At 39.7% G+C, this 12,904-nt stretch overlaps 1 protein-coding gene and 1 long non-coding RNA gene across 9 annotated transcripts in view; one reads left to right on the top strand and one right to left on the bottom strand.

Annotated features, from left to right (window-relative positions):
- Nucleotides 1-12,904, top strand: part of LOC112917666 (uncharacterized) — a 162,379-nt gene that overhangs the window by 81,446 nt on the left and 68,029 nt on the right. The window contains exons 6-7 of one of the 7 annotated variants that reach the window (XR_011997689.1): nucleotides 7,717-7,801; nucleotides 10,821-10,891. The exons of the other annotated variants lie outside the window; for them this stretch is intronic. This is a non-coding gene — a long non-coding RNA (uncharacterized lncRNA). The remainder of the gene's footprint in view (nucleotides 1-7,716; nucleotides 7,802-10,820; nucleotides 10,892-12,904) is intronic. 7 annotated transcript variants of the gene reach the window in all.
- C15H21orf91 (chromosome 15 C21orf91 homolog) overlaps nucleotides 10,126-12,904 on the bottom strand; it is a 55,975-nt gene continuing 53,196 nt past the window's right edge. For both annotated transcript variants that reach the window (XM_072740919.1, XM_072740920.1), the window contains exon 5: nucleotides 10,126-10,845. In XM_072740919.1, coding sequence (XP_072597020.1) covers nucleotides 10,838-10,845 — 8 coding nt within the window. In that variant the 3' untranslated portion in view covers nucleotides 10,126-10,837. The remainder of the gene's footprint in view (nucleotides 10,846-12,904) is intronic.

Raw genomic sequence — 12,904 nt, 5'->3', positions numbered from 1 at the left:
ATTTGAATGTCTGGCTCTTGATTTTGGCTCAGGTAATGATCTCAGGGTCATGGGGTCAAACCCCATGTCAGACTCTGCACTCAGTGCAGAGTCTGCTTGAGATTCTCTCTCTCTCTCTCTCTCTCTCTCTCTCCACCCCCCATGGTACCGTGCTCTGTCTCTCCCAAAATAGATAAAATCTTAAAAATCCCACTTCCACTTTTGGGAGCCTGGCCTTCATGGTAGATTCTGTTAATTGTCCCCATAATTTCTTCTTATGTTTAGTTTAGTGCTTGGTGTTCAGGTATCTCCTCCCTGCTAGACTCCATTACTCAGTCTTCCTGTAAGTTTTGGCCAGTGGGTTGCAGGTAAAAATGATGTGGGCAATTCTGTATACTGTGCCTATACAGTTCATACAATATTCATCTTTTCTTCTTCCTCTGACCTGGAATGCAGTATTAGTGAGCCTGCGTTCACCTGCTAAGGGCAAAACCCAAGGGAGTAACAAGACAGAAGGAGCTTAGGTCCTTGGACAATTCCATGCTATCTCTGAACTGTGACATGAGAGAGAAATAAATAACTCAATGATTTTTTTTTGAAGAGGTGTTAACTAATGCTATCATGGTAATAATCATATTGCAATATAAAAATTATAAAAAGGTATCAAATCAGCACGTACATTCTAAACTTATACATTATATGTCAACTATACCTCCATTAAAAAAATTGTTTTTGAGCCACTGTATTTTTGAAGTCTCCTTGCAAAAACAGTTTGCACCCTAACTAATACATTGAACTATGAGCAAGCTACAGCCCCTAAAGCTTCTGTTTCCTCATGTGTAAAGTGGGGAGCATAATACCAATCCTGGCCATGCAGGCAGTTGCTTTGAGTATTAAATTAAATCATGTAAATCAGAAATGAGCATATTGTATAATTTAAAATATTATTTATATTTGGGTGTTATCACTACTGGGGAAAGAAGATGAAATGAAGGTTTTATTTTTTTTTAAGTGAAATTTTTATTTTGGAATATGTGTAGACTAACAAAATAAGTGCATATTCTAGTGAACCCTTAGCCAGTACCTCTGATGTTAACATTTTGCATTGCCATGGCATATTTTTTAAAACAAAAAAATCAATATTGGTCCAGACTTTATTTGGATTTTGCTAGTTTTTCCACTAAATAAATACTTTTTTTTTTTTTCCTTCCAGGATCCCATCCATGAGACAACATTGCATTAGTTGTCATATCTCTTGGTCTCTCTGGTCTGGACATTTTCTGTTTTTCCTTATTTTTCATGACCTTGACAGGCCACCTCCCTGCCCCCACCTTCTTTATGACCCTGACAGTTTTAAGGGTACTGGCTGGGTATTCTGTGGGAGGTCCCTCTGTTTGGGTTTTTCTGATGTTGTTTTCATGATTTAACGGTGTGATGGGTTAGGGGGTTTTATTTTTAATGAAAAATGGGATGTAGGATAGAAAGAGATAAGGGGTTAAAAGAAAAAAAAAAGGAGAGAGAGAGAGAGAAAGAGACCAAGAGAGAGCACACAAGTGAGAATTACCACTCTATTTAAATTTGATTGCTTAATTAGCTCTAACTACTGTCCCAGTTAGCATGTCCCTGTGGCAGAATAGAATTTTGTACATTAGCCTATTAAGATACCTCTGAGAATGGCGAGAAGATATTCAGCCTCCTTCTCTCTCCTTATACCTCTGTAAGGACCCAAGTTGCTCATTTACTATCTCTTTCATTTATTCTAGAAGAATAAAAAGCAGTAGGTTTGAGCCTGGAACTTGATGGCAGACAGGTATCCAGTGGAGTGGGCATCTTTTCTAGTGGAACAGAAAGTGGTCAATATTTTTTTTAGCAAAACTGTTCACTGACAGCTTCAAAGGCCCAGTGAGCTAGTTGGCAAACCTTAGCATATTTAGAAGCCTTCCCCACCCCCCGGCTTTTTTTAAGAGAGAAGGGGAGGGGAGGATAGAAGAAGAGAGGAAGAGAGGAACATTACAAAGGCAAGTATCAATTATAGGTGAAAAGACATGAGACTTGGTGAATTTAGATTTTTTTTAAAGATTTCATTTTATTTATTTATTTTTTTAAAAGACATTTATTCAGCGTCATGATCAGACTATTACATTTAGCAATCAACAGCATGGGTGCAAAAAAAAAAAACTGCATTAAAACCCTTTGTTGGAATGCTTTACACTTTCCACAGAACAGAAACTAAAATAACCTATTATACAATTAGTCACAAATACAGTCCTCGAGTTTTTTGCCCATACACGAGTATTGTCTAAAACATGTCTTCTTTGTAGCAGCTAGGCCCTGCCACCACTGTGCTTGGCTGAGTTCACAAACCTGTTGTAACCTGTAGCTTCCTGTCACTTCTCTGGCTCTCCTCTCCTGCTAAGCTTTGTTTCCTGGCAGTAATTAAAACCTTCTGCCACTGCCATAGCTGCTGCTGCTGGAACCACCGTAGCCACCTTGGTTTCGTGCTTTGGCAAAGTATTGGCCTCCACCACCATAGGGGCCAGAGCTTCTGCCTCCAAAATTTCCTCCTTTCATGGGTTCAAAATTTGAGGATTGATTGTTGTAATTGCCAAAATCATTACAGCTTCCGCCACCTCCAAAGTTGCTTCCATCATTACCAAATCCATTATAGCCATCGCCACTGCCACCATATCCACCACCATCTTGATTGCCACCGAAGCCACCTCGACCACTGGAGTTCCCTTCACAACCAAAGTTGTCATTCCCACCAAAACCACCAACACGACCACCACCAAAGTTTCCAGAACCACTTCGGCCTCTTTGGCTGGACAAGCACTAGCAGCCATCTCTTGCTTCGATAGGGCTTTCCTTACTTCACAGTTGTGGCCATTCACAGGATGGTATTTTTGAATGACAATCTTGTCTACAGAGTCATGGTCATCAAAGGTCACAAAAGCAAAACCTCTCTTTTTGCCACTGCCTGGGTCAGTCATGCTCTCCATCACTTCAATTTTCCCATACTGTTCAAAATAATCTCTTATATGATGTTCTTCAGGGTCTTCTTTAATGCCACCAACAAAAATCCTTTTCACAGTTAAGTGAGCACCAGGGCTTTGAAAATCTTCTCGGGAGACAGCCCTCTTTGGTTCCACCACTCTTCCATCCACCTTGTGTGGCCGAGCGTTCATGGCTGCGTCCACCTCCTCCACGGTGGCACCTGACGAACCCAAAGCCTTTGGAGCGCTTGGTGTTGGGGTCTCTCATTACTACACAGTCCGTAAGCATCCCCCAGTGCTCAGAATGGCTCCTCAGACTCTCATCGGTTGTTTCGAAGCTCAAACCTTTGATGAAGAGCTTCTGCAGCTGCTCAGGCTCTTTGGGAGACTCTGACTTAGACCTGACAGCGGTGGGAGGGAAGACTTTAAGGATGCTTACTCCGCGGCGTCCTGGGCAGAAAGCTTTTTTAAGATTTTAATTTATTCATGAGATACACAGACAGGCAGAGGGAGAGGCAGGCTCCCTGTGGGGACTTGATGTGGGACTTGATCCCAGGACCCCAGAATCATGACCTGAGCCAAAGGCAGACACTAAACCACTGAGCCACCCAGGCACCTGTGAATTTAGAATCTTGAAGAAAAGCCTCCATGAACTTTAGCCATGGAGGCTAAAATTTTTCCTTGGATGCTCCCCTGATGTAATAAAAGGAAAGTAATATTTTGAAGTTTTTTGAACTCACCACCCTGAGATCAGGAGTCACATGCTCCTCTGACTAAGCCAGCCAAGCACCCCAGAAAGTAAATATTTTGATTGGGATAGGAATTAACCTACATATTTCATTTTGTATTTACTTTTCTTTTTCTTCTTTTAGATTTTTTTTTTTTTTTGAGAGAGAGAGAGAGAGAGAGAGCAAGAGCAGAGGGGAGGAGCAGAGAGAAAGGGAGAAACAAACTCCTTGATGAGCAGGGAGCCCGAGGTGGGGCTCAATCCCAGGACCCTGAGATCATGACCTGAGCCAAGGGGAGACACTTAACCAACTGAACCACCCAGGCACCCCTTGTATTTATTTACTTCTCAAGTTAATCAAAAACTGAGCAAGAGCCTGCTAGGCAATATTGTTTTTAATATTTTAAGTAAAGATATTCATCCTGAATAGCACTAGAATTATCAAAAATGTTTACTATGTAATTTATTTCCTGGCCACATAAAGTCTTGAGTATATAAACACACACACACACACACACACACACACACACACACACACACACCTTATACTTAAAAAACCTAAATAGAAAAAAACTATGACTGGGAAGGGTGTAATTTTGATTAAATTCCAGAGTCCATTTTTCAAAGAGCTCTTTTGGCTAAGTGATCAAATCCAACCCAAAGATAGCTCTGTACTGTTATCTTTCATCTAAGATCTATCTCTGCAAATCTTGTCTGTGCTCAAAAGGCAACACCTCAGAGAATACTTGGTGTATATGATCCTTGTCAACACCTGCTTTTCTCTGTACCTGGCTTTCCTCTGATCATTAGTCTCCCTGTTGAGCACTATTTCCCTCTATCTCCATGTCCTTCCCTGCCTCTCTCCTCCTTCAAACTCATCCCAATTTTCACCACATCTTACTGAGTCTGCTGCTTAAATGCATGTCAGTTCCATCCATGTCTTTCTCTACTATTGGGGTCTGACACTACCAGTTTTCTGGTGTGACACTCCACTGCTTTCTTTTTTCTTTTTCTTTTTTATTTGTTTTTAAATTTTCTTTAAAGATTTTATTTATTTATTCATGAGAGACACAGAGAAAGAGAGAGGCAGAGACACAGGCAGAGGGAGAAGCAGGCTCCATGCAGGGAACCTGACGTGGGACTCGATCCCAGGACTCCAGGATCATGCCCTGGACCAAAGGCGGGTGCTAAACCGCTGAGCCACCCAGGGATCCCCTTTTCTTTTTAAAGCTTGTGTATGTAAGTATGTATGTATGTATATGTGTATATAATCTCTACACCCATCATGGGGCTCTAGCTCATGACTCATCAAGAGTGGCATGCTCTTTGGACTGAGCCAGCCAGATGCCCCTCTGCTACCACCTTTCCTTCCGGACTAATGCACAATTGTCGGTGCAGCTGGAGTGATATCTCTGAGACATGATTCTCTTTGTATCAGTTCCACATATGGCTGTTAAGTGGCTTCATTCTCCTACCGCAAGGGAAAAAAAATCAAAATTCCTGAGAAACACTGATAGTAGATCTGGCCTTAATAGATCCTGTCTAGATAACTGGAGGGTATTATGCTGAGTGAAGTAAGTCAATCGGAGAAGGACAAACAAACATTATATGGTTTCACTCATATGGGGAATATAAAAAATAGCGAAAGGGATTATAGGGGAAAGGAGAGAAAATGAATGGGAAATATCAGAGAGGGTAACAGAACATGAGACTCCTAACTCTGGGAAATGAACAAGGGGTAGTGGAAGGGAAGGTGGGCGAGGGGATGGGATGACTGAGTGACGGGCACTGAGGGGGGCACTTGACGGGATGAGCACTGGGTGTTATACTATATGTTGGCAAATCGAACTCCAATAAAGAAATATATAAAATAAAATATAAATAAAATAAAATAAATGAAATGAAATGAAATAAAATAAAATAGAAAAAAAAAATAGATCCTGTCTACCCATATTTTCCCAGCCAAATATTTTACATTTCCACCTTGTAGTTTCTTTTTCTCCATCTCTCTAAATTCCCTTTCTTTCTTTTCTTTTAATTTAATTTATCTTAATTAATTAATTAATTAATTAATTAATTAATGTATTTGTAGGCTCCACACCCAGCATGCAGTCCAACACAGGGCTTGAACTCATGACCTTGAGATGAAGACCTGAGTTGAAATCAATAGAGTCAGATGCTTAACCAACTGAGCCTCCCTGGTGCCCCTCATCACCTTGTGTCTTATTTCTCTCCCCACTGTTGATGCCTTAGCCATTCCTTTCAGTCCCCTAAAGATGCTCTGCTCTTTCCATTTCTTCCCAAGACCTTTACTCACTCTCCAAATCCCATTTCTCTCATCCCTCAGGATCCAAGCCCCTATAGAGCCCCCAGGAAAATCTCTCTGACCCTTCTCTTCTACTACTTTAGGTTGGGTTTTTCTACTATGCATCCAAAGCACCTTCAACTTCTTTAATAAATCATCCTCTTTTGTGATTGTTTGTGGGCTTGTGAAATACTTTGTAAATACATAAATTTCTTAACGATTTCAAAGAAGCATATGTTCTAACCCCTCATGGGCCACATTACAGAGGAGGAGAAGACTCACCAGCTTTGCAAAAATATGGCAAATAAATAGTAGCAGGGTCTAATACCTGTTCCTCCTCCTTTGTGTAAAAATTTTCCTTTTCTGTACAAATATTGACAACTGTTTTGCACTGCACTCCAAACCTATGGAAAAATTTCTCCTTTATGATATGCTCAGACTTAATTTCCTCTACCTTCTTTTCCCATCCTAAGTGAGAGCCTGCTGTAGGAGGAACTGGGTAGTGTGGTTGAGCATATTATAATTCTAATGGAGAGAGTTAAGCATGCCTGGGATTACTCAAGAAATCACTGGCTACCTGATAACAACCTTGGTTTTGTTATATGCCTGCATGCATAGTTATATTCTTAAACTGGTATCCAAACACAATTAACTGTAACAACTATGGGAGTGGTTGCAAAATGCTCTATTGATGAAATACTATAATGAAATATTATCATAAAATAGAAAGTGTAATTGTGGATTGTAGGTAGCAATTCTAAAAAGATTCATAATCACAGATCTATTTCTCTAAACACTACTGTGTCTGTTCAAGCTTCTAACATGAACTATGTATTTTCCCTTGGTTATTTCTAGAAGAATAGTTTTCAGTTTTTAGTTATAAAAAACAGCTTTAAATTTAATTCTGAAAAATTTGCTTTTCTAGCTAGAAAGATGGGGTTCTTTGGAAGCTATTGAACACAATTCACAAGTTTCTGTTATGTGTATTCACATTGAGAGAAAAAGTGCATTTAGGTCTATTTATAGTGTATGTCACTAGAGATCCCATATTTTATTCCAACTGAACAGAGTAGATTGTGGGAAAATATACAGGAATGTCTTGGTATTTGCATTATGACTATGATTGACTTGCTGTGACATTCTATCCTCCTAATGAATATAAAATCATTGCTAAAATGTCCTCGTTCAGCAGAAATACATAAACAATGAAGAAAAGTAATTTAATTTTAGCTTACACTCTATTGAGTAGTTACCAGTTTTGGGTGGCAGCCATGAAAAGCCAGGCAAATTCCTGTGATGCCAGGCTATAGGGCAGTTTCTAAGAATATTGGGTGATTAGTTTTCTTCTTAGAAAAGTTCCCAAATATTTCATAAAAAGTTCTTAAAGTTGAATAAAGCATATATTCTCTTGCTTATGAAAATGCATTTTATAAATATCCTTTATGTGCAGTTTCTGTTTTGTGGCTGCCATGGAGTTCCCTTCTTTCCCTGTTGTCTGGGACTTCCTTATTTTAGCTGACAAAATCCTGTGGTCACTCATACCAAGTCCTGCTCATGCCTGCCACCTCCCCGCTCCCGGCCCCATTGCCAATACTAACCCATCTTGTCATTCTTTTCTTCCTGATGCTAGAGCAGAGTTCGGTTTCATAACTCTGGGACTATGATGTATTTGGTACAATCCCAACTGGAACTCTAAATGTGTTTCCCTCTAGGAATTCACATTAAAGAATTCCCCCATGAAGTTTTGAATAGGTTTTCCCCTCTGCCTTGGGATCAAATCATCATATAAAAATGGTTGTAAGTATGCTAAAAACTGACTTGGGGATTGGGGGTGGTCATGATTTGGGGGAAAACTGAAATTTCCTGGACTTCTAGCAATATTCATATTCCTATGCTATTTATATTTGCTTAGTATCAAAATGAATTGAGATTTTAGGGCATCTCAGTGGCTCAGTTTGTTGAGTGCCTAATCTTGGTTTCGGCTCAGGTCATGATCTCAGGTTTGTGAGAATAAGCCCTGAGTCAGTCTCCATCCTGAGTGTGGAATCTGCTTAAGATTCTCTATTTTCCTGTCTCTCTGGCCCTCCCTATCCTCAAAAAAAAAAAAAGAAAGAAAGAAAGAACGAAAGAAAAAACAGTTTGCATTTTAAAAAAAGAATTGTGATTGTAAGAAATATAGCAGTTTGAAACAATCAAAAGAGACTATTATTATTAAAGGCATGGTATATCAATCAAGTCAAAATCAAGCAAGGCTTACAAGACTGACATATTAGTGTGGCCTTCATCCCATATTTACAAAGCGTTGTAATTCTAGAATTTCACCAAAGGTTAACTCTGTGAAATCTGTTAACTCAAGATGAGTGGGAATAATTTTGAATTTGACTTCTTTTTCACTGCTCCTGCCCCTAAAACTTAATGTGTATTTAGAAAGCAGATTTAGAAGTATATGATGTTTTATTATTTTCTTTTTTATGTGTGGGTTTTGTTTTTTGCGTTTTTTTAAGAGAGGGAGTAAGGGAAGCCCAGCCTCATGCTGGACTTGATCTCACAACCCTGAGATCATGATCTGAGCTGAAATCAAGAGTCAGATGTTTAACCAACTGAGCCACCCAGGCACCTCTTATATATGATTTTTTTTAAAGGTAAATGTTTTTATTTTATTTTAAAAAATTAAAAAAAATTTCATAAGTTTATTTATTCATGAGAAACAGAGAGAGGCAGAGACACAGGCAGAGGGAGAAGCAGTTTCCATGCAGGGAGCCCAATGGGGGACTCGATCCTGGGACTTTGGGATCATGCCTTGAGTCAAAGGCAGATGCTCAACTGCTGAGCCACCCAGGTGCCCCCCAAATTTTAAAATTTTAACATGCAGTGTTATATTACTTAATGTTTAATGTTAGCATACAGTGTTATATTTGCTTCAAGTGTACAATTATGTAATTCTAGGTTATTTAGATTTTTTAAAAAAATTATTCCTAAAGGAAATGTCTAGTGAGCCTTAATCACTGTGCCCATTGGGGATTAGTAAGATATAAATGGGTAAGAAAGAAAAGAGTATCTGTATTGGTGCAGCTGAATCTACAGGTTAGAAAAGTCCTTGTGGCTATAAGAATGGGGATGGATTTCATTAATTAAAATTAAAAACTTGGAGTGGAAACCACATGGGAAATAAATCTTTAGAGGAAAGAGATAAACACTTCTTGGGCAAGAATCAGGTAAGTGGCCAAAAATAGTCTACCACATAATTGTATAATCATATGGATATTTTCTTTAATAAAAGAAAGACAAATAATTTTAAGACTAATAGGGGAACAGAGTGGGGGCAAATAAGCCAGATACATGAATGGCTTTTTTTTCTTCAGCCAAAGTCTTCCTATTGATGTGTTACCCTTTTTATTGGATATGAAGTTTTCTCTAAAGATGAGGTCTCTAGTGTATGAGTTACATCTTTTACTATTTTATTTTTGCACTCCAAATTTTTTGCCTTTCTAAAGGCAGCTTTATAGAAAGATACTTTCAAAAGCATCTGGGGAATTATGAGTAATAAGAGGTTGGGGCAGGCTGAGAAACAAACTGTGAGCTTGAGTAGCTAAGAGTGCAAAAAGGAGATTGCATCTTAGTATAGAAACATCTGTTCATGGGCAGGAAAGGTTTGAAGGGCACTCTGCTTATAGAAAGGAAACCAAAGTCAAAATGTCATACCAAACTGGGGTTAAAAAAAGAGTCACTTGTACTAAGCCCCATGTCTGCAAACCAAGACTTACTACTTAACCTAACTGCAGTTGCAGCCTCTCTCAGGAATATAATCTTTAACTAGTCCATCTGGAATTATCTGGCCAGCACTAGTGAGGTAATCTGCCTGATAGACAGACACTTGCCTTCCTCCAAAGGGAGGTAACCTTGCCTGAGACAATCCACTCTGCCAGAGCAACTTCCTTGCTCTGCCTCCTTCTGCCTCTAGGAGTCTTCCATTTTGTCCAGCTCCTTGGAGCTCCTTGCTATCTGCTAAAACAGGATGCTGCCCCACTCATGAATCATTAAATAAAGTGAATTTGATCTTTAAATTACTCGGTAGAATTTTGCTTTTTAACACGAGAGAATACAAGGTTCAGAGTCCAGGAAACTAGGTCTGGGTTTAATGGGTTTGATGTCCAAAGATTCAGGTCCATTTTAAGAGACTCACAAAGCAAAAGATCAAAAACATTAAGCAGAATTCCAGGCCAGCAGAACTCAGTTGAAATCTGGGTTTGTGGGCAGCCCAGGTGGCTCAGCGGTTTCAGCCCAGGGCCTGATCCTGGAGACCCGGAATCGAGTCCCACGTTGGGCTCCCTGCATGGAGCCTGCTTCCCCCTTTGCCTGTGTCTCTGCCTCTTTCTGTGTGTGTGTCTCTCATGAATAAATAAATAAAATCTTCAAAAAAAAAAAAAAAGAAAGAAAGAAAGAAAGAAATCTGGGTTTGTGGGTGTCCTGGGGCTTCAGTGACTGTTGGACGAACAAAGAGAGTAAGATGTGAGTAGGCAAGAGCAGGCAATGGGATGAATGGGTTACTAGTGTTTACTATAAAAGAAATGAGTCTTTTAAATATTACAGCAAAATTGGCTTTAAAGAAAATAAAATTGGGTTTATCCAGTAATGTTACAGAGAAGAATTCCTGATGATTGAAGGAGATAGGAAACTGAACAAATGAAGTTGACAATATCAAACTATGACTGGGATTTCCTTGAGGAATGGACTTGTCTTAGTCATCTCTGGGTCTTTAGGATCTAGAACTTGGAGTTGAGTTGTCGCTCAATGAACTGTTGACTCTTCTTTATAGGATCCTTTAAGTCTTTCTTAGTGACCTGGGAAGAGCAGAAACACATTTGAATGAATTAAAACAGGTTCTAGGTAAGTGAGTTGTAGAGTATCAAAGTGTTAGCTGAGATGTTGAATTCAGCCTATAGACTTAATGATGTTTTTTTCCTTTGGCTTAATCAGCTCACATTTTCTAAAAGCAATGAGTTTTGAGTCCGTGGAAGGGAGATGTACTTTTCAGTTTGCCTTGCTTCTTCTATGACACAATTGTTTTACAAGCCTTATACCTGAAGCCATTTGAGTTTGACCCTTTGTCACTACCTGGGAAACAAAGAAGCATGGTCAGCTGAGTGAGTCGATGTTAGTGAGCTAATGTAAAAAACATTTCAGAAGTTCACATAGGATATTTTCAAACTCACATTGCTGCCTCAAAACTAGGGGGCAGGTGGCTACATCCTCTTATAAGTTCACTTAGCATCTTCAGTACCCAATTGCCTATCAACAGAAGCCGAGAACCTCCTTGTTAAGGACCCACCCAGTTGTTGAAGGACTCCAGCCAGGTTGGTCATATTTTCAAAACCAGAATTTCCAAACAGCATCTGAGACCGATGATACAGTTGGTTGACAGTTTTCTTTGTGCTACTCACATGCTTAAGTGGTTGTTTTCCAAACACAACTGCTAAGGCCAGGTTTACCAGCTGCACACTGTGCTCAAACGCACACTTCCTTTTCCTCCAACAAACTTCCTGGCACTTCACCCCAGGTCCTCAGCCAGGTAACTGCCTCCAGGACCACCCTGTGTTGGCTCAATTTTCCCACCTTCAGGTTCTGGGTGCAGAGTTGGACTACGGATACCTTCTCTCCCAGAAGACTCTGGATTCTTTACATGAAAAGATTCATTTTTCCCCCAAGTGATAGCTTTGCTACCTGCTCTTTCCTTGAACAATAAACTTTGCTTGAAAAAGAAAAGTTACTTTTTCATTCCTTGGAGACCTTTACCCACCCTGTATAGGTCTATCGCCCTTTAGTTTATTTTCTAACTAAGGAAGGCCAATGCTTCCTAAAACAGAGATAACTTGCTTCTTCGTAGCTTTCCCTAATTTATTTTTAAACCACATCAACCTGCTTGCCCCAGGCATAGGCACACTACTGCCTTCACATTTTCCTTTTTCTTTAAAGATATTATTTATTTATTTGAGAGAGAGAGAGAGTGAGCACACGTGCACAAGCTGGTGGAGGGGCAGAGGGAGAGAGAGAGGAACAAGCAGATTCCATGCTTAGCAGTGAGCCTGACTTGGGGCTTGGTCCCAGAACCCCAAGATCATGACCTGAGCCAAAGGCAGACCCTTTGCTAAATGAACCACCCAGGCACCCCTGGCTTCACATTTTTTGTGTGAAGCTTTACAATGACACAAAAAACAGAAACTCAGTTCTAAAAAAAATTATGTGGCCAGATGATCAGATTTAGCAGTCTGGGCAAATTCTGTGAAATAGTTACCTGAAGTACAAATTATGTGAGTGAGGCTATAGAAACTCAATTCTTAGAAGGCTTTCTTTTATCAAATATAATAATTAGTCCAATTGCCGTAACTTTATAGATGCTGAGGGCTTTCCAGAAGGGTGTCATATATGCTCCCTCATACTGTATACATAATTTAAAAATCTCCAAGGAGATACCTTGGGAAGACTCTAAATAGGAGTGATCGAATCCTAACCAATTAATTTTTTTTTCTTTTTTGGTTTTATTTATTTATTCATGAGAATACAGAGAGAGAGAGAGAGAGAGGCAGAGACACAGGCAGAAGGAGAAGCAGGCTCCATGCAGGGACCCCGACGTGGGACTCGATTCCGGGTCTCCAGGATCACGCCCTGGGCTGAAGGCAGCACTAAACTTCTGAGCCACCCGGGCTGCCCTTTTTTTCTTTTTAAAATCTGTTTTATCAGTGTAATTCCATCTGGCTGAATTGAGAAAGTATTTATTACATTTTGTAAAAGGACAGCCCCTTTACTAAATTAAAAATATGTTAACTAAATGGAAATATCTAGATCACATGCCTGATCCCTTCGTGATGCGCTATAAATCTGAGCTTCCCAGGTAAACATTCA

The sequence above is a fragment of the Vulpes vulpes genome, chromosome 15 (genome assembly GCF_048418805.1).
Source record: "Vulpes vulpes isolate BD-2025 chromosome 15, VulVul3, whole genome shotgun sequence".
In the NCBI taxonomy this organism is placed as follows: Eukaryota; Metazoa; Chordata; class Mammalia; order Carnivora; family Canidae; genus Vulpes; species Vulpes vulpes.
Note: the sequence above shows the minus strand (reverse complement) of the source record. Positions and strands in the feature narration are given on the sequence as shown.